The following is a 22,797-nucleotide window of genomic DNA, read 5'->3' on the forward strand; positions in this document are numbered from 1 at the left end:
TTAGTGATTCAGAGGTACAAATATTACCAGCAGCTGGTAGGTCACTACCTTTACATAGAAAACCTGCTAGCTGTGAAATACAGCATTTCATGGACATTTAGGAACTCTTAATGAGAAAATGTTTGCTAACATTTTCAAATATACGTGACCTAATTTTCAGAAGTGCTGAGCATCCACCAGTCCCACTCAAATCAATGGGAGCGACAGGTTTTCAGCACCTTTGAAAATCAGGCCACATTTTATTTTCAGTGCCTGAATATGGATTTAGGGGCCTAATTTTAGGACTCAGGTTTATAAATTTTGTCCATTATTTATTGGTCTACATAAAATTAGATTAGAAAACTCTAAGAAACGTGACATTATGGACAACTCAACTGAGCACGTGCTCCGATATTATAACCAAGAAGGTGGTGGAGGGCACTTTCTAAGGTTGACTGGCAACAAGCAATAGCAGCTTATTCACTGCTGCTTGAGTGGATTTTGAGAGAGAGGAACTCCAGCAAGTCCGAGCTTGCCCTTGAATAGATTGGCTGTGAGATGAGACCATATACATTGTCTTTTTTTTTTGGCTCATGATGGATCATTTATTTTGAACTGAGCCCTTGGATGAGTTTTGTTATGAAACACGGTGAATGTATGATAAAGTAATTAGGTCCCCCTCATCTTTGGGAAGGGATTTTTTTTGGGGAAAGCAGCATACTTGTATCAATATAAGGTCAATTTCCTTCGCTAGCCAATAATTCACACAGTTCTCTGTACTGACCATGCTCATATAACAAGATTTACAAAAAACTATTGCTAAAGAATCCTATGGCACCTTATAGACTAACAGACGTTTTGGAGCATGAGCTTTTGTGGGTGAATACCCGCTTCGTCAGATGCATGTAGTGGAAATTTCCAGGGGCAGGTATATATATGCAAGCAAGCTAGAGAGAATGAGGTTAGTTCAATCAGGGAGGATGAGGCCCTGTTCTAGCAGTTGGGGTGTGAAAACCCAGGGAGGAGAAACTGGTTTTCTAGTTGGCAAGCCATTCACAGTCTTTGTTTAATCCTGAGCTGATGGTGTCAAATTTGCAGATGAACTGAAGCTCAGCAGTTTCTCTTTGAAGTCTGGTCCTGAAGTTTTTTTGCTGCAGGATGGCCACCTTAAGGTCTGCTATAGTGTGGCCAGGGAGGTTGAAGTGTTCTTCTACAGGTTTTTGTATATTGCCATTCCTAATATCTGATATTTGTATGGCCGATCTGGAACAACGCTTCCTCAGCTCTCGTCCACTCAGGTCCCTTCTCTACTTACACTACATTGATGACATCTTCATCATCTGGACCCATAGGAAGGAGATTCTGGAAAAATTCTACCACGATTTCAACAGCTTCCACCCCACCATCAACTTCAGCCTGGACCAATCTACACGAGAGGTCCACTTCCTAGACCCCACGGTGCAAATAAGTGATGGTCACATTAACACCACCCTATACCGAAAACCTACCAACCGCTATGCCTATCTTCATGCCTCCAGCTTCCATCCCGGACACATCACACGAGCCATTGTCTACAGCCAAGCACTGAGGTACAACCGCATCTGCTCTAACCCCTCAGACAGAGACCAATACCTACAAAATCGCCATCAAGCATTCTCAAAACTACAATACCCGCACAAGGAAATAAGGAAACAGATCAACAGAGCCAGATGTGTACCCAGAAACCTCCTACTGCAAGACAAACCCAAGAAAGAAACCAACAGGACTCCACTGGCTATCACATACAGTCCCCAGCTAAAACCCCTCCAACGCATCATCAGCGATCTACAACCCATCCTGGACAATGATCCCACACTTTCACAGGCCTTGGCTAGCAGGCCAGTCCTTGCCCACAGACAACCTGCCAACCTGAAACATATTCTCACCAGTAACTGCACACCGCACCATAGTAACCCTAGCTCAGGAACCAATCCATGCAACAAACCTCGATGCCAACTCTGCCCACATATCTACACCAGTGACACCATCACAGGACTTAACCAGATCAGCCACACCATCACTGGTTCATTCACCTGCATGTCCACCAATGTAATATACGCCATCATATGCCAGCAATGCCCCTCTGCTATGTACATTGGCCAAACTGGACAGTCTCTACGGAAAAGGATAAATGGACACAAATCAGATATTAGGAATGGCAATATACAAAAACCTGTAGGAGAACACTTCAACCTCCCTGGCCACACTATAGCAGACCTTAAGGTGGCCATCCTGCAGCAAAAAAACCTCAGGACCAGACTTCAAAGAGAAACTGCTGAACTTCAGTTCATCTGCAAATTTGACACCATCAGCTCAGGATTGAACAAAGACTGTGAATGGCTTGCCAACTACAAAACCAGTTTCTCCTCCCTTGATTTTCACACCTCAACTGCTAGAACAGTGCCTCATCCTCCCTGATTGAACTAACCTCATTATCTCTAGCCTCCTTGCATATATATACCTGCCCCTGGAAATTTCCACTACATGCATCTGACAAAGTGGGTATTCACCCACAAAAGCTCATGCTCCAAAATGTCTGTTAGTCTATAAGGTGCCACAGGATTCTTTGCTGCTTTTACAGATCCAGACTAACACAGCTACCCCTCTGATACTTGTTGCTTAAGAATGTGCATTCCCCTCCCCATTTTTACTTCTCATCCCTTCCTGCTCCAGGTCTCTCCTGGCCCCTTTCCCAGGTGTAGGCAACACCATTAAGCTAGGAAATCAGTTTTGCCAAGTCACACAACTTAATTGTGAGTCTCATGATATTTTATCTGTTTGTTAAAATCCTAGTGCCTAGAGTTATGTGTTTATATGACAATCTCCTGTTTCATTAAAAAAGAGTATGTTTCTGGCCCTCATGATTGCAGGGAAAAGGTTGAAAAGGTGAACCCTAACAGCTCAAAAACCAGAAGAGCAATAAAACCCCCCAAATTTATATATTTTTAAAAAATCTCATGATTTTTGAGGTTCTAATTCATGAGGTTTATAATGGTTGGGCTTAGCAATAGTATGAAATAAAGGTCCTAAGCAGCGGTCAAAAATGTTAATGCTCAACAACATAAAACACCCCTATCTACCCTATACCCCCTTCTTTGCATACAATGATCCTGTCACTACAACTCTCCTCCCCCTAGCAGGCTGGACTAATCTGTGTTTGCAAGATCACTTAACATCACTGTTGATCAGCCAGTAAATGTCACTATAGACTGAAATGAGGCTCATTTTTCTCATTTGGGAGCTGAGTGTGAAAAATGTTTGCAGCAGCCTCTGGCCCCAGCAAGCTGATGGAGGGAATGATTGAGTGTGCTGGGTTTCCAAAACAGTCGTACCTAGTGCTATGTACAGAATACTGAGCTGACCAGAATATATAGGACTTTTCGTTGATGTGAAAAATATAGAACAAAATAATCATACACAGTATAGCAAATGATGACAGTAGCTAGCATTCATTCCAATAATAATGAAGGAAAACTGAAAAATCATACCCAGCACAAATTGAACTTTAAATCAAAACAAACAGCAACACAAGAAACAGTCTTTCTTCACCACATAAGGACTGTATAGAGAGGCAACTGAGAGACAGGAAGGATGGTCTTGTGGTGAAAGTAAAGTCCTAGGAATTGGAACAGCTGGGTTCTAGCTTTGACTCTGCCAGAGACCTTCTGGGAGAGCTTGGGGAAGACATGTAATTTCTCTGTGTTTCAATTTCCCCATTTCTAAAAAGGGGAAAAACTATACCTACCGCAAAGGTTTAAGCGAGGCTTCATTCACTATGTTTGTACAGCACATACGGGTCTATGGGTGGATAGTGCTATAAAAATACCATGTATTATTACTGCACAGCAGTATTCCAAAAGAAAATGTGCAGCAGTACGTTAATAAAAAGTACACCTAAGTTAATGCAAAACCAATATCGATTTTCATAACAGAAAAATAAGTCAAAATAATGGTCTACTAGGGAATGAAACATCTTCCCATACATACCATCATGTTCCCATCCTATGTCCTCACTACATTGACCTATAGCATTCAACCTTTTCTTCAAATGAAAAGGGAAAGGAAAACAACTGCAAAATGAAGTAACTTTTTCCTGTACCATATATAAAATTTAATATGTAATGCCATAGAATAAAAATCAAAAGCACTGTTGTGTTTATTTTATTAACAGGAGTATTTCTCTGTATGCAGTAGCTATAGGTATAATCTGCATAGGACAATACATTTCCTTTAAGAAACAATGGTTTACATACTGTAGTGAACAATGGTAATAAGTTAATCTCGTAGTTCAGTGGAAAGTAAGTCAAACGAAATGCTAGCAGATTTACCAACTAGCATAGCTAATGTTTTTTAAAATGTTCTAAATGTTTTCTCCCAAATATATGGATTATACATTGTAGTATTGTTAATTATATCCATTTTCTCTTTTATATACTCCCCCTAGGAGGTTAGTGAAGATTGGAAAACTTACTTATAGTGGATTTCAGATTTAATGAGACATAGATGGTTTTAATATACATGACAAAGTGATGTGCTCTTACCATATTTTATATGTACTTGTTTTTTATACTCTAATGGCTACCATTTTGAAAATAAGTAATCTGATGTTTATATAGTATAATTAATAGCTAATCAACCATGCAATAAGGTGCTCAGGTTACATCTTAGGTAATAGTGCCACATTGTTTAATATCATTAGGTCTCTTTGCATGATATTATGCGTAATTTTTGAATAAAAGGTTTATTTCATTTTGAAACGTTGTGTGTGCATTACAGATGCAGGGACTAGTGTATAGGTGTCCATATATACCATGGCTGTGTGAACTTAGACTCCTAAGTCCACAGGTAGGGAGCTAAATAAATGACTTGATTTCCAAAAGAAATGAGCACTCAGTGGTTCCTATTAACAACTTACATCTATTACTGTGCAGGTCTATGGGTCCATGCACAATATTCCATCTGCATCAAATCCAATTGTAAAACAAAAATAATCAGCATGATTATTTGTTTTTGTCCACTGCCAGAAAATTGTCAAACAAATAACCAAACAGTATGCGTGTCTTAACCCAGGTCTACAGTTTCACTCAAAAAGATCTTGGAAACACTGAGAATTCCAGAAAATGCCAAATCTGCATTGTCTGGTTATACCGAAAGAAGGACAGGAGACAGTTGACATGGATTTAATCATGCCGCAACTTTATTATTAAATGTTTGGGACTACCTAGTAGATAAAAGTGTACAGTGCAAGTAACCCCCTGGTTTATTCTGTAATTACCTGCTCCCCCTCTTTTTCCATTGAGGTCCCTCCAGTAAATCCATTGCCAGGACCTTACCACCCCGTTCCCTCGTATGAAGGTTAAGGTGGGCTATAATAATGGAGTGTTGGATCCCTGCCGTACCAAACATAGGAGTCCCCAACCCCCCTCCCCTGTTCATTCCTTAATGAACACCTCTTTTTAAGTCCTTTTCCAAGCCATGTATACCTTCCCTATGGAGTACCTGCACTGGACATCTGCCCTACACTTAAATAATGAGTTGTGACATATAGCCTACCGTCCATCATGCCATGCATGAACAAAGCCCTTGCTGGACCCAAGGTGGGGAAGGTGTAAAAACCCCAACTGCACCTAGGCCAATATGGTGGCAAAGGAAAAATTCCTTTCCAGCTCCCCTAAAAAAAGGGGCGGCTAGCGTAATGCCCACAGGGAGGGTGGGTGCTGCCTCAGCCTGATCTGTGTAAAAAGGAGGCGTTAGGCACAGGGCTGCCCCTTTAAACCCTTCATTCCCAGGGGATGAGTAAGTGACCACGCTGACCCTTTTGCAGCAGTTTTCATCTCTCCCCCAAGCCATAAAGCACAGTTCCCTTCATTTGGCCAGCCAGACAACCCCACCCTCTCCCCAAAGTGCAGTGCGGTCACTGCTATAAACTTCTCAACAATCTTCCTGAAAACAGGAAGATTCAAGGCTTGGCTATAATTGCTGAGGCATCAGTTTCAGTGGTTCATTTCTTGAACATTAGTCCAACAGTCACTTCCTTGAGAGCCACTCCCATCCTGTCCTACTAAAGCAAGACTCAGTAAGCGTTCTACCATCTGGAATCATAGAATCATCCCAGCCAGGGCTTTGTCAAGCCAGGCCTTAAAGACCTGTAAGGAAGGAAATTCCACCACCTCCCTAGGTAACCCATTCCAGTGCTTCACCACCCTCCTAGTGAAAAAGTTTTTCCTAATATCCAACCTAAACCACCCCCACTGCAACTTGAGACCATTACTGCTTGTTCTGTCATCTGGTACCACTGAAAACAGTCTAGATCCGTCCTCTTTGGAACCCCCTTTCAGGTAGCTGAAAGCAGCTATCAAATCTCCCCTCATTCTTCTCTTCTGCAGACTAAACAATCCCAGTTCCCTCAACCTCTCCTCATAAGTCATGTGTTCCAGCCCCCTAATCATTTTTGTTGCCCTCCGCTGAACTCTTTCCAATTTTTAACATCCTTCTTGTATTGTGGGACCCAAATCTGGACACAGTCCTCCAGATGAGACCTCACCAATGCTGAATAGAGGAGAATGATCGCGTCCCTCGATCTGCTGGCAATGCTCCTACTTATATAGCCCAAAATGCTGTTAGTCTTCTTGGCAACAAGGGCACACTGTTGACTCATATCCAGCTTCTGATCCACTGTAACCCCTAGGTCCTTTTCTGCAGAACTGCTACCTAGCCACTTGGTCCCTAGTCTGTAGTAGTGCATGGAATTATTGTGCATGGGAAGAGTGCTGCTGATTGAGACTTCATGGATATTGCAGAAGAAGAGACGACCCTCATCACCTTTACCTCAACAATGGTTTAAGATTCCTAAAACTCTAAGATTACTGGTCTATCCCTCCTCTTTCTTATTTCATGTCAAAGATCATCCATAGAGAAAGGTGACCTGTGAAATCGCATTGAGGAGGTGATGTTTTGGAGCTACCTTACTGACAACTATGAACATAAGACAATCTTCTTGTCCAACCAAGTCAGAGCTTCATTAACACAAACACACTCCTGCACAAACTCGTAATGGAACAATAAAATATGTCCTTCATACCAACAGTAGCAAAGGTGAGTCCTGGCCTCCAGCTGAAGGAGGTAATGGTCTGAATATGACAAAGATGTAAACTGCATCCCCCATCACCCAGGCTCAAGACTAGATTGTGGCCAATCTCATAGTGGGGGTGTCTATCTCTACCTATCTATAGTAAATAAGCCTGATTCTTCTCTCACTTATACCAGGTATACACCCATGGGACTACTGACTTCAGTACAGCTACTCCTGCCTTAAGTGAGAGGAGACTCAGGTCTCATGTCTATAAACTGGGGTGTTATACAACACATTAACTGAAGTGTTCAATATAGAGACTGCAGTACACAATGTAATCATTTATAATGAAACCAAGTTTATAGTGAAGTAAAATAAAAGACACAAATTGCTTTGCAAAATTCTGATGACAGAGCATCCCTTTGATGTTTTACTGTAGAAAAATAACTTCTCTTTAAGTGTGCAACAGTACATTACATGAACACATTGTATATAAATGCAGATATAAATGTGAATGTACGATTACATATGTACATATTATCATTACCTGATACATATTTTATCTAGCTATTAAGAGAAATCTCACTATCAAAACTATGATTTTTTTATTACCTTAAAATATTGCAGTTGTTTCTCAGCAGCCATTGTTCCTTCATTTTCTTGTCTCAGACAGGAATTGAAGATGAAAAGCTCTGTATCTCTCAGCCACCCTTTCAGCTCTTTGATCCTGACCTCCAGCTGCCTTACCAGACTGCCACTTTCAGGTGAGAGCAGGTCACGTGGACCTGACCCACTGTGCCCTGCCATTGTGTCTTGGATCTTCTCTCCTAGGGTTTTCTAATGCATTAGATAAAAAAAAACAAACAACAACAGAGATTAGTCTTATGTACCAAAACATATCACAGATTCGTGAGCAACAAGAACCATCTGTTAGATGATCAGTAATATTTTTTCTAGTTATTACCAATATCAATCAATTTATTTTTTGTATCCTTTATTCTCATTTAGGGCCCAATTTTCTTCTCATTGAAGTCATTGGGAAAACTTTCTTTGACTTCAGTAGGAGGAAGAGCAGGAGCTGGTCCTTATGAAAATGGATTTTTTCCATAACAATTATGGACAAAGAAGACAAAATTGTACTAACTGGATTAACTTTGTAAAGTGATCACCTAGGAACACTTGCCAATTGCTTAAGATAACTAAATAACTTTACCACATAGTAAGGATAGAAAATATTATAAATAATGAGTTAACCTTACCTAAAATCACAAGTTTTTAAGAATGGCCATTGTATATAGTTTTAAACTATAGATTCCTAGGATAAAGTTTTCAAACTTGGATTTCTAAACTTAGAATTGGACCAAAATCTGTCTAAAATGGGTGGCCTGAATTTCAAAGGTGAACACCACCTACAGCTTCCAGTGAGATAGGAATTTCAGGTGCTTAGAACTCTGAAATTAGATAATTAAATATGGATTTAAGGGTATGGCTACACTTGCAGTCATACAGCGCTGCCGCGGGAGCGCTCCCACGGCAGCGATTTGAAGTGCGAGTGTGATCGCGGTGCCAGTGCTGGGAGAGAGCTCTCGCAGCGCTGTAGGTACTCCATCTCCCCGTGGGGATTAGCTTGCAGCGCTGGGAGCCGCGCTCCCAGCGCTGGGGCATTGTTTACACTGGCGCTTTGCAGCGCTGTAACTTGCTGCACTCAGAAGTGTGTTTTTTCACACCCCTGAGCGAGAAAGTTGCAGTCCTGTAAAGCCTCAGTGTAGCCAAGGCCTTTGTACTTAACTTTAAGCATCAAAAAGTTTAAACATTTTAGCCCAGAGTAAACATTCACCTATGGCCACAAATTAAATTAATTTGCTGTAGCTTTTCCAGACAGCTTTTATAGTAAAAGAAACACTAGCTACATTTTCAGGAGTGAGCATTATGAGCGTAATCAATGTGCTGAAGAGGCCAAGGATGGATTGTGCAGGCAGACTTAACTTCCCTTTTAGTATTTTAAAAGGCAATCCCTCAACATCACAGTGGAAGCATGTGGTTGCCTGCTTCTATTATGCCAAGCTGTGTTTCATCTAACCTGTAAAAGGCTGTCAGTCCAGCACTTATTATAAGCACTAAATCTGTGCTATTGATTGTAGAATTTTGAATAAATACTGACAACCATATCCTCTAACCTTTTGAATTTATAATTAGCAGGGTTTAATTGTTGTAACATGAAGATACAGTTTTAAGTGACCCTGTATGCCTGTGTGTGAAAACGTACCATCCCTGTTCAGTGGGACATGATTTATTGTGATGAATTAAGCCTCCAAAAATAAGTTTTACAACACAAATAAAATTAGATTAACAGACATTAATCTACTGTGTAGCATTGTGTAAATAGTATCTTTAGGAGAACTTAACTTGAAAACATGCATTCTTGGCAACACCCTTCTATTTTCATGGTGGAAATATTGATAATTTGAAGACTCTCAGAGGAATTCAGAGTTAGCTATTGTTTTTATGCTGTAACAAAAGTAGCAGCAGGAGGTGAAATCAATGCCCTTGGAGGGTAGGGTCACAAAAAAGAATTTATTGCCACTTTTTTGTTCTGGAACAGTTTGCAGTCATAAATTCTTCATAAACAGAATACTTCAGAGAATGGTCCGTCTTCATAAATATACGACAGAGGACATCAATTTCATTTAATTCACAATTTGTGTCAGCACAGCAGATGCCAATGCCTGCCTTGATAGGGTTGTTTAATATGCAATTGAAACAGAGTAATATTCAGCACAGGGGACAAAATTTCACAGATTAAACTGTACGCACCACTGACATTTCATTCTAATGTATTTCGATTCCACACTGCTCACCTTAGATGAAAGTAATATTAAAAACCATATCCCTCTATTTTACCATTGTTAGAAGTTAAAATCTTTGTCTTTAATTTTTTTCATGCCAATTAAAATGTAATCATGCCAATTAAAACAGTACGCCTAGTGTTGCTAATTTCTGCAGAGGTTTTTATTAAATTAAACAAAACTCTATCCAATTCTGATTATTATACATGAAATTGCATTTAGCAGGAAAACTGCATTTTTTATTTTTCTTGTAAATGCAGAAATTGATACAAAAAGTAATCTAAAATTATATTTTGATTTTAGCATGCTGAGAGATAAAGTTTTTTAATGTATTAAAAAAAGGCAAAGTAGTTTTTTTAATTTACATTTTGAAAACTGATTTTAAGAAGGATTATACATCAGTTGCTTTCAAACTGCCTTTATATTCTATCAAGTGTAACCAGAGGTGTGGTACTGAGCTTGAATTAAACTGATTAAATGTGCTTCAAGTCACAAATGTCCAAGGTTTATAAATAGAATTATTTTTAAACAGTTTAAATACAAATTGGTTGCCATAATTCTTCATTAGTTGAAAAAGCTAGACTGAGCATTTAGTAAATTCTGTCTTTTAAGGATTATAATCCTGCTGTTCAATCATCTAAAAATGAATTTAGAAATGCTGCACATTACTTTTTAAACAAACTACTACTGATAGGACAAACTTAACTTTTTGTGACAATTGACATGTTCATAGACTCAAGTTGTTTGAAACAGCTGAACCACGCAGAAGAAAAAACAGGTAAAATTGCTTTTGTATTACTGCACAAGTTAAAATGACATAAGACAGTATCTAAGTTGACTCTGACAAGTTGTGTATTTAGCTTTATTTGCAATATCTTAGAAATACTGTTTTTAAAAGTAAGATAATAGTCTGCAAAATTATGCTGTATAACTGTATTGCTAATATTACACATCTATAATTAATCATTTAAAGTAATTTATAAATTTATCTTACCCTTGATTTGAAGTGAAGGCAATTAAGTAGAGAAGTGGATGAAAAAATATAGTTTAACTTCTCCTCTCTCTCTCAGCTGTCTCACAACAATAGAACAATAGTGTCTCCTGCACAGTGCCATCACTAGTCTCTGGGTAACAGAATCACTATATTGCTTTTTTTTTGCAAATTCTTGTATCTCACTCTTTGGCTGAGACCCAGCCCATCATAGCATGAAATGAATTACATGAAACTTTTTTTGGCTTTTGTCAAAAGTGAGCTGAATACAGCAGTGTGAAACTTATCCTGGCTGCATTCTTAGATTCAGGTATTCAGTTTTGTGCCAAATTTGCATATTTATTTTTGAGCCATCAATATCACCTGAAATATGTAGTGACAACCCCACTTTTCATCTTAAGGGTATAGTAAATAGTTAAAGAGTAGATGTCTCTAACATGTACCTTCAGAATAAATTCTATTAACATTCACTCAAGCATGACAGTCAGTGTATATCAGATATACTGTATTATAGTTGACTTGGTGCATGCCCATAATACACGGCATATTTTACTTACATTCTTTATGTATTAAAGAACTAAAATTATTAAAGTCAGACAGGTGACAAGCATGGAATAAAAAAAAAGAATCAACAGAAGAAGAAAATACTATTTTTTTAAAATAGTAGGAGTAGCTTGTTTGAAATGTATGTAGCGAATTGAAAGAGCAAGATATTTGTGCCTCAAATTAGAAATCAGACAGACAGCGTACTTCAACAGACAAAAATGTACACATAACCCACAAACAGTAATAAAAATGCAAATACCCCAAGCAGTTCCCATTTTTCATTAATTGAATCCACTTTTTCAAGGAGATCCTTTGGTAGTAAAACACCACTTTTCTTCAAAGCTTCGACCTTACTAAGCAGTTCCATCTTTTTCGGGTGCCTGATTGACATTTCTACATTATATCTCTAAAATGAGAAGAAAAAAATAACATTACGACACTAAATTGTTTTCTCTATTAAAATACACCCTTAAAAATCAAAATGCTCAATTGTCATCCTGATCACAGAGCTTCCTTTTTTATATATCAAAACACACAACCTTATTAATGTGTCTTGGAAAGGATTTTTCCATAGGATTTCAGATGCACACTGAGCAGGTGGTTTGTACGGGTGGGGTTTAAATGAGAAAAGTTGGCAACTGATTGCATACAACAAAATTAGACATATCTTCCAACAGTCTCTCATGTAGAACCTGATCTACCTTTGTGTCCCTGAAATCAGATGTTTTCCTAATTTTATTAAGGTATGTTATTCCTATCAGAAATACTGAAGCATGACACTGAAGCTAAGAAAATGAAACAAGTAAATGCCACATTGTTGTAAGCTTCCGGCGCAACTATTTTCTCTTGTTTGTCCTATTGGGTTTTGCCTCATATTTGGGTCTTGGGAGGTTGAGAGCTATGAAATTAAGGCATATGACAACATCATATTTTAAGCATGCTAAAAATTATTCATATCTTATTTCAATAAAATTCTAATGATTAGACTTTTGTTGAAGCACTCTTAGAGTAGCACTAAATGGTGGCACAAATAAGAACAGCAACAATGCTCACACTGTTCAAATGCTTCTTCAGCCTACAACTGCTCTTTATTTCCAGTGCGATTATTTACCTTTTTAAAAAGAGGATGGAAAATAAGGATAAAGAGATGTTTAAAAAACATTTTACAAAATTACTTTCAAGTGAATCTCTAAATATTTCAGTTGGCTACTTCTTATATTTTTCACAAAATGACATACAGGCATCTGCATGACATATTGGTAAGTAAATCTCTTTAAAACACATGTTCTGTTAGAGCTAAATTAGTATTATATATGACTGTTACTACAATGATTAATTTTGTTTTAGTAGACTGCAGAGTAGTTCAGAAAATACAACACACACTCTTACGTAAAAGCACATTTATTGAAATGGGACTTCTTATATTGCCAAAACCCACACCTTTTATTCAGCGAAGGGAATACAGCACATTTTCCCAAAACAAGTGTTTAGAAAACCTACATAAATTATGCAAAGCTATTAGCAAACTGCATCCTCAAGATTAAGCTTTCTTTGCATTAAAGTCAGCCAAGACAGCTCCTACAGTAGCTCTTACCCAAAATGTTAATATCTGGGCTAAGTATAACAAAATTAAACTAGAATAAAGAATGTTTAAGACATGGGTGCTTTTGCCAGATCCAAGAACATCTACTGTAGCAAAACAAAGCAAAAAACAATTGGAGGCAGCTTAAAGAAAATAAGAAATGTGTGAAATCACTGTTTCAGCTAATAGGTCCTCAGCATTTCCATGCATATGTTTGCATATTGTTAGTTTCATATTTTAATCTTCCATTTACACAACACATGCACATCATTTGTATTATGTAAACTTCACAAAATATTAGTCATTTGTGGATCACAGAGCAAAATCTTTTAAATGAGGAGATTTAAAGCATTTGACATTATTAATGAACACTGATCAGGTGTCTGTGTATCCAAAATTGCATGAATATTCATAGTAAATATCAAGGAATTGTTTAAAATTTATAAAGAACTTGTCTTCTGATAGGTGGAAAACAGACTGTGCTTTCTAAAAATGCGTGATAACAGGAGACAATCAGGTTTTGCATTGAGGAACTGCATCAGCCCACAGATAATCCAGTTTCATTGGACTAAAATGTTCAACAAGTATGCTTCTTGGCCCTATATTATTGCCTTTTCAGCTAGAATGGTGACTAGAGGAGATTACAATCTGCTTTTTGTAATCTGATTTCTATTTAACGATGATATAGCTGAAAAGGATTTGCATAATTATTTCCATAAGTACACGTAATATCAAGGGGAATCCATAGTCGATTACAGATAGGCACTGAAATCCAGTTTAGCTAGGAACTGCAATCCAGTACACATTACTCTCTCTCTTTTTCCAAGCAAATTAATAGACTGAGGGAGTCCTCTAGCTGTGTGACACTGGTGCGGGCTCTGGTTAGTTAACACTTTTCACCTGTGATTGACTGATTTGGTTTTTGTTGCCTGAACTAGATTTTGGTTATGCTCTTGAATAGTATAAAATCAATGACAAAACAATACAGGTTGCATATGTTTCATAACAATAATGTTCATGTTAATATAAAAACTAAGACATTTCACTTAATTTTGGACTAGATAAAATAATTCTGTAATGTAGCATAGAATGAATAGTTTCTGTGACAGATGTTATAAAAGGTTATTACATTAAAAAATAGATAAGCTAGACTTTATGTATGCTTTCTGTCTTTGTCACCATGTAACCTACTGTATATAAAGCATGACGAAAGATGATTGATAGAGAATGCATTATACAGTAACAATAAAAGATGAAAGAATTCACTTAATTGTTAGATGTATTGGTATGTGAGTGAAAGTCAGTATTGTTTCACTTATGAAAATTAAAGTGAAGTGTTTATTTTAATTTAAGGAAAGAGCCTAATGTACAGCAGGTACACTTTAGGGACTGATAGCACTAGATGCTATTGCTAATGCTTTTTTTTTTATCCATTAAACACCTACACTCTAAGCAGCTGCATGGCAAAATTAGCTACCAGCTCTATCAGTGCTGCACAACCCTAGTCTAGGAGGACTACTTTATCCTGTGGTGAGAAGATAATTTAATCTTCATATTCATTCTATCCGCGGCATTAAGTGAGCAAAGGCTGCTCCATTGTGACAGTCTGTGAATCCTATGATATAGATTACTGTTCAATAACCAAAAATGAGATTAAGAAAGTTAAAGTCACAAGATTTCTCACAGTGGCTGCAATAAATAAATGACTAATATTTAATTTTCCACAGCACTTGCCCCACCAAACTTTAAAAAAATACACACTGAAATACTGTCAAATACTTACAGCATGATTAGCTGTGTGTATGTGTGCATGCATGGCTGATTTTGTGTTAATGAATCCACCCAGTAGAAATAAGAAGCATTGGTATCTACGTTAAAGAATTTTGATTCTTTTTCCTCCCCTCCATGTGAACATTTTTTGTCAAAAAAAAAAAAAGGAGTTTTGAAAAAATCACTAAAGAGTTTATCCATTAAGATGCTTGGCAAATTCATATTAGGTGGCTCCTTTTTTTATACCAAAAGTACTTGAATTCCAAAAAAGAGGAAGTAAAAACATGATTTCTGTCAGAAAGAAATATTCTATAAAATCTAGGAAGGCTTGACTGAGGACCCCTCCCCCTTTTTGACACTTATGCGAAGGGATACTTTATATGTATCTATATCTATAGATATATATAAAAATAATTGTGTTTGTGTGTGGAAAATCACACCCGAAAATTCTGCCCAAATGGAGACTGGAACAATGCCTTGTAACAGTGTTAATTGTCACCATGGAAACCAGAAGAATAAGCCATTTTGAAACTGGTATAGAAGGCACACATTGAGCAACTCAAGCATTTTTCAGCCTCCCTCAGTGTTAAGGAACAAGATGCCTAGTCACTGAGAGGTCAGAGAAAGAAATCATCATGAAAGGTTTGTAGATGTGCACTGTCTGGTAAATAATAAAAAAAAATCTGTACACCGTTAACAACGCTGTAAGACTGCACACTGAATCTTTCAGAAAGAGAAACATCACAAAAAGATGATCAGGGCTGGGGTACAGATTCCACCCCTACAGCAAAACTTTAGGGCAATATTATGCGAACCTTGCCCCTAAAGCTCCCTGGGAATTCTGTTGTTGTAATAAAACTTCAGAAGAGGAAAGAAAAAAGGCTGCATGATGGAATTCAAAATAATGCTCTAAAAGCACACAGAGAGATTAAGACATCCATTGTAAGACTTTTGTATGGTGCTTCTGTTGGTTATAATGAAAAGAGACTAGACATACTGAACACACAGTGGAGCTATGGCTACGAAGTACAGAAGAATTAAACCAGTGAAATTTCTCAGTTATTGGAATAAGGTTACACAATTTGTAGATCTTCCACAGTCCATCATTCATATTCTCCAAATTGCAACTTTAACTTTCTTTTAATGACATGACCTAGTATATGACCGAGATTAAGATTAAGTGATCTGCTATTTTATTTGTACCTGAATTATATTTTACAAGTTTATAAAACTGCAGTGATGTAGTAGTGGCTGCAGATACACACACATACATATACATAAATGGTGTATATATGTACATACATTCATTGTTTTCATGCATGCAAAAAAGTTGTATACAGTCTATGTCAGTACATGTAAAAATGCTTTGTGGACACATTCACTAAAATATACATGAAATTTACTTGCATATCTGTATATTCATACAGATATGTGTCTGTCTATCATCTCTCTGCACACACTCACATTGTGCTTTCTGGATAATGTTTGCACTCTTCATGCTAGGCTTCATGGTGGCCCCTTAGGAAACCCCATGCCTAATGCCATTCAGTGATGAACAAAGACTCTTTTTATTCTAAAGTCCAGGGTCCAAAGCTCAGCTGTATACAAGCAAAGTGAAGGAATCTGCTAGAGGCCAGCCTACCCTTCACAACAGCTCTTAATGCTTCCACCTTTTGTCATAATATCAATGTGGGACATTTACAAACTGTCCAGAAGCTTGGTTATATTTCATATGCAACCATTATAACTAGAATCTCTGGACAACATTCAAGACCTCGGTTGAGTGTCCTGTCCAGACAAACAGCAGTTGTTATTCCTTGCAAACTGCTTATGTTTTACTATTAGCAATTTATGGCAAATAATTGCACAGGGAAATTATAAAGACTCGTACAATTGTCCTTGTAAATTAATAATAGGTTTTCTTGATTGGGATAAATTTGCTGCTGAGCCTTTGGAAAAATTAAAAAGTGCAATGTCATTTAAAATTGCCAGAACTCTCACAGCAAATTACATCTGAGGTTAAGAATCAGTTTTTTCTCTTCTAGCTTATTTCATTTCCATGATCTGGAAATCATATTACATTGGCCATGTATTGTTAATTGGACATAGATTGCATTATCTTTAATATAAATCAAACTACAAATATTAAAATGAATTGCAAATTCTCTAATAGAAGATCATAAAACAATTTTTTTTAAAGTCTCTCCCATTAATAATTTAATTCCAATTATATCACTCAGAAAACTCAAGGAGGAAACTGGTAACTTATTTCCATTCACTCTTCTTTTTATATAAAATAAATAATAAATATGCAAATTGTGTCTATTTTTAAATAGACAGACACAAAACAAATCTTAATACTTCAGTTCTGAGTAATCCCCCTCCTCTGAAAACAGAAACAAAACCAAAACAAACACCCTGTTTTTTTTTTACAAAAATAGGAAATCTGGATTTTACTTCAGTTTTTCACATTCATCTTTTCAGCAGCAAGCAAAGAGAAGGCTTAGTAACTTTGTGAACTACATTTTGCCCACAATAAAAAAATATGCAATTGGTACCCATTGTTCTGCTTTTCTGAAGGAAGGTGATCCCAACCATTTAAATTTTACTGTAAATGTAATATATTTTTGAATACTTTGCATGCCCTTTAATGAGTTTATATTAAATATTTAATACTGTTTAGGGCATATCCACTACCACCAAAAACAGTTATATTCCCAGCAGTCCCACTGTTTCAGGCAGAGGGCTTGATTGATCCTCCTAGCCTGAATTGAGTAGAATGAAAAGCAGCAGTTGGAAAATAGCTGCAATCATTTAATGCAGATGACCTCTGACAGGCTCACAGCTCTTCTATCTGAACAGAAATTTGCATGGGGTCTCTGTGCAGAGGAACAATGTAACCTAAATGGTAGACAATCTTTATTCTAATGAAGTGGGTGTCAAGGTCAATGTAAAACTGCAATGATAAATGGTGCACCACTAGGCAAGAGAAGTTGCATAGGCACTGTAGTGTTTTCACATTAATTGAAGGTTGAAATGCACTGAGTGAAAGTACAAGATTCTTTTCACCATAATGTGTTAATGCACAAATGTTTAAATGTTTTCTTCAAGCCTCTAGCCTGTTGACACAAATCTTTCGGGGATGGTGGGGGGAGGAGAAGTTGTCCAATAACCAGAAAAATAGAAGATTTTATTAGGTTGTCCTATTTCTAGAATCCCTAACAACTTCAACAATCTACTCAGAGTGCCAAAAGAATAACAAGTCTCCAGACACCTAATGTAATTCCCGTGATCCTTTTCCTATTTAGGAGATCTGTCTTTAATTAGTTCCAAACAAGCAACCCTTTAGACAACTCTTCATTAGATACCATTCCCAGTGAACTAACTATAAGAAAAAAAAGTCATGCTCCAATATTATTATTTCCTAGGTTTTAAGTTTTCTTTTTAGTATACCGTTAACATCGCCAGGTGTACTTTGTTCTGAATAAGAATTAGACCAGTAAAACTGGGTTTTGTAATGCAAAGAGTTGTGTGTCTAGAGTGGGGACTGAACTACAATCAGTTTTTGTGGCTTTGTCAAAATTGCAATACAGCTATAATTATGGCACTTCATCAGTCGATCAAGTAATTTGTAGAAGGCAGTACATTTTGTCTTATAAAAATGAGGAGGACAGTAAGCTGCTTTTAAAATCCTGAGCTGCTTAAGCCTGTTAAGGGTATATTGTTTGCTAATACTCTCATTAGCAGCCAAGCATTTTAACTTCATCAATTAAACAGGAAATGGCGTTGCACCATTAGTTTCACAATATGCTAAACTACAGATAGGAGTATTTTGCTAACAATTTTAGAAAATATATTTCCAACTGTAAGTTACAATATGAATTGCCAAACTGTTTTTGTGAACATACATATACACAATCTGTGTGTGTGTGTGCGTGTGTTGAAAGTCACAGTTATGTTTCTGAAGGTAACCAGTTTTGTGAGAACTTGCACGCATGCACAAGCACTCACACAGGCATGCGCGCGCACGCACACACACACACACACACACAAATTCTTAGGTCCCACAGAGATTGAATTTAGAGACTTACTCACTTCTTCACGCTAGTGAGCATTTACTCATATAAGTAGTCCCCCACTAAAGTCAGTAAGGCTACTCCTGTGACTAACTAACTGCTCAGCAGCATGATTAATGGATTCACAATCTAGTCCATAGATTGTGAATATTTCTCAATCTTCAGAATACTAAGATCTCCTGTACAAATAGATTTTAACAATACAATTACAGTTACTAGACAAGGAGCTATAGCCTGTCACTAATTAAAGTATCTGCAGCACTTTCAGTAACTGGAAGACTGGTAATGGAATTTACTGTACAATGCCAACGCTATTTTACAGCTTTGATGTGAAAGAGAATTTTCCATACAGAAATTAGTTTTCCTGATATTGTAATTCAGAGAATAAACTCCAATGGAAAAAAAAAGTATAGTGAAAGAAAAAATCTTACTGATGAAACTGTTTAAAAAACTGTACAGCTTCATCTGTGTGTGATTTGTCAGGTCTGAAGCTTTGACGTGCCCAAGGGGCAGACCCCAGCGGGGAGTAGGCTGCAGAGCTAAATAGCTGTGAAAGAAGTCTTAATGTAGGATGGAATTCAAACTAACCTTGACATGACCTCAGGAAAAATATGCAAAAAGTAAAATGAATGCACTCTGCAAGATACATCCTAATTTTGTGGCCAAGCTGGTTAGTTTCACAAACATAACTAGGACTTTAAAAGAAAAATAAAATATAAGAAAAAAAGGGAAACTTAGGAATTCAGAGTAAAAACTTAAGCAGGCATGGTGTATTATTGTGGAGGCATGTGAACCATTTGGAAACAATCCAAATAAAAACCAACACTGAACAATATTGTTGTCAGCCTGTCTATTCAGGAAAATTGTTTTTTTAGGTTGAATATAAATGACACAAAGCCAAGATTACATCATTGCATTACAAAGTCTGTTGTGGCTTTTAGCTGAACAAGCCCCATGGATCTATTGGTTGATAGCAGTAATTCAGTAAGGAGGTTTTAATTCCCCCTGGCCCCCGCAGCTTCATTACTATAAATATAGAGAATTTTTGTTTTAAACATGAATGGCTTTTTAAAAAAAACCTGCATACTGATTTTGGTCTGGTCTGATACAAACAATAACATTTTAGCAGATACATTAAATCTTGATTTAGCTTTATTATACATTTTGCCTATCTTGTTCAGTGTTCAGTTAAGCAGGAAGACATCCACCCTACTACAGCAGCCAAGAACTGGCTAATTCACTAGATATATGGAAATTTTAATTGAGTGTCAACTTGTGTTGAAATTCAATCCCATTACCTTCTAGAATGCAATTTTGTAGCAATATCAGTTATTTACTACACTATTAATCAGATTTTAAACATAATTAAATTCCTAAGAACATATAGCCAAAACACCATACTTTGAATTCCTACATCCAGGGTAATCAGGGTATGAGATTCCACTAGATGCATACATGTATGGCCCATCTACAAAGCCAAATAAACCATGTCAGAAGATTGTGTTAAAACACAGTTCCATAATATAGTAATAACACTTTTCCACCCATTAGTACAGGAAAGATCAAACGGTGTTATAATACTATTGGTGCATTTCCAGTCATAACATAGTCATCAAAGCTGGTAAATTTGACTGTTTAGACAGGCCCTTTGGGTGGATCTACAGGGAGAAATTCGTGAAATTCTCTTTCTGTTGCTAGCACCTTAGCACCAGTGCTAGCACCACTGTCAACTGGCTACCGAAATTTTTCCTACTGTGTTTTTTCACCATAGCTCAGTCTTCCACCATTGTGTAGATGAGGTCTAGGGATCCATATGAACATGGAGTATGTTTATTGTGTCATGGGTCTGTGTTATGACTGGAAATGCATCAACTGTATTATAACACTGTTAACAGGTAGGACTAAAGATTGTTATAACTCTGTTATGGAACTGTGTGCAGCAGTTTCTAAACCAGTTCTCAATTTAAAATTATTTAGTGGCATGAAGAAGTTTTTCTGTAAGAGAAATAAGAAAACCAGTGAGCTCCTCAGGACTTTGGATTAACAGGTATATATCCTCACTGGAATAATTTCAGAGTCAGGGCATGCCGAACTCATTGCATGGTTAATGTTCAGCCCATCAGTGACAGGAAACCTAAACTTCGCTGTGAAGAAATGTTTAGGCCCGGGAGCACAAAGTTCAAGAAGCAACTGTTACATACTGGATGCTCAAAACCACTAGTCAAAGAAAGACTTAAAATAGTGTCTCTCTAACCAAATCTGGCAGAGCCCTATACTTACATATAAAAAGATGCCAATATAACATGAGGGGGTTTGACAGAAACCCACAAAGAAAGAAAATTATGAACTGAGGATCTCACTTCATCCTCTGTTCATCTGGCTTTGCCTGGGTTTTGCGGCAGATATGATACACAGATCAAACCTTCCCTAAAAGCACCAAAGATTTAATTACAAATTAATATACTTTTGTCATGCTGCGTCACAACCATTTTTTATTTTGATACAGATGTTCTTGTGTAGTTAATTCCCTTTGTATTTTTCATGGAAAGAATTTCCTGAAGTCTTTACTCTATCTTTACTCAGGAGGTCACTAGGTGTTTTGAACGAGTAAGGACAGATTAAAAATAGAGGGATGGATTTCCCTCTCCTGTGGTAAAACACACAAGTGTGAGTTAAGGGAACTCTCTGTGTACTTCCTCTCCCAGAGTTGCTCCCACACTGTTCCTTGGAGTGGGGAGGAAGGTTTTCTCTACTGCAGCTGAGGCTCCAAATCTGTACTTTCCCCAGATATATGTAAGGGTCTTGAAGTAGCCACAGGAGACCAGGAAAATCCATGAAAGTGTTCTGTGTTCATGGTGGCTTCCAGGGCTGGATTTAGGGGCAGGTGACTCAGGGGCTCGGTTTGAGGACACCAAGCTCAGGATGCTGTGAAGTACTCAAGTTTAACAAATGGAGAGGGGGACACCATTTGGTTTAGGGATGATGCTATTGGTTTCCTCCTCCCACCACTTAATAGCAGCATAGCTCCAATGAAATCATGCTATTATGAACAGTTTCTGGTTACAGCTCTTCTGGAGAACAGTGGGGAAAGAAATAAAGCATTGGGCTGTATTACCATTCCTGGAATCTTTGCAGGCCAATCAGTGATAACGTGCATCCCACCAGCCCTATCTCTGTCACTATCCAAAGAAAGGCTCTTTATTCGGCCTGCTGCGTCCTACCCTTTCTGCCCATGTGGATACTGACCATATGAGGTGGTCTGGGGTGACAGTATCATGGCAGTGTCTGAACTCTCCTGTATGGGAGAACTGAAATCCACTTTATGTGTTCCCTATGTTCACAGATCTTGGGGAGCCAACTGGACTGTGAGTGAGGATTTCTAGACTTGGTCCAATGTTGATATAAAAAAGTTCTTCCTTTATTATAAACCCACCTTCCTGCTGCCTCCAATCTAAATAAAGGCTAATAGTTTCAGTACTGTGCTCTGGTTTGCTTCTTGTGTTATGTCAAGTGTTGGCACATGTCAGTGGATCCACAGTGCTTGCAAAAGCATCTTCAGTGAATATATATGGCTCATCGGCATAATGCAGCATAACTTCACTAACTGTAATGTCATTATGATGTACCATTTCAATGCTGTTTTAATACCACATCAATTCATGCTTACAATGTTATGTAATTAATATGTAATATCCTGGTATACAGTACACATTAAAAATGTTTTGAAATGTAATAATACCTAGTAGCCACTTTTCCAATACAAATCAGGGGTGTCGTTAACAAAAATTCTTAAACACTTAAAAATGTCATCATTTGCATCAGTAAAGTGCATATTGTGGGTTAATGTACTAATAAGTATGTTAAAAATGTGATTTAAAAATTGTTAAAAGGGCAAA

At 37.4% G+C, this 22,797-nt stretch overlaps 1 protein-coding gene across 3 annotated transcripts in view; it reads right to left on the minus strand.

The window, feature by feature from the left end:
* AKAP6 (A-kinase anchoring protein 6) overlaps positions 1-22,797 on the minus strand; it is a 404,712-nt gene that overhangs the window by 50,201 nt on the left and 331,714 nt on the right. For all 3 annotated transcript variants that reach the window (XM_030559312.1, XM_030559313.1, XM_030559311.1), the window contains 2 exons: positions 11,733-11,879; positions 7,703-7,927 (listed from right to left, as the gene is read on the minus strand). In XM_030559312.1, the coding sequence (XP_030415172.1) occupies positions 7,703-7,927; positions 11,733-11,879 (372 nt within the window). The remainder of the gene's footprint in view (positions 1-7,702; positions 7,928-11,732; positions 11,880-22,797) is intronic.

This window comes from Gopherus evgoodei, chromosome 4 (genome assembly GCF_007399415.2).
Source record: "Gopherus evgoodei ecotype Sinaloan lineage chromosome 4, rGopEvg1_v1.p, whole genome shotgun sequence".
Lineage (NCBI taxonomy): Eukaryota > Metazoa > Chordata > Testudines > Testudinidae > Gopherus > Gopherus evgoodei.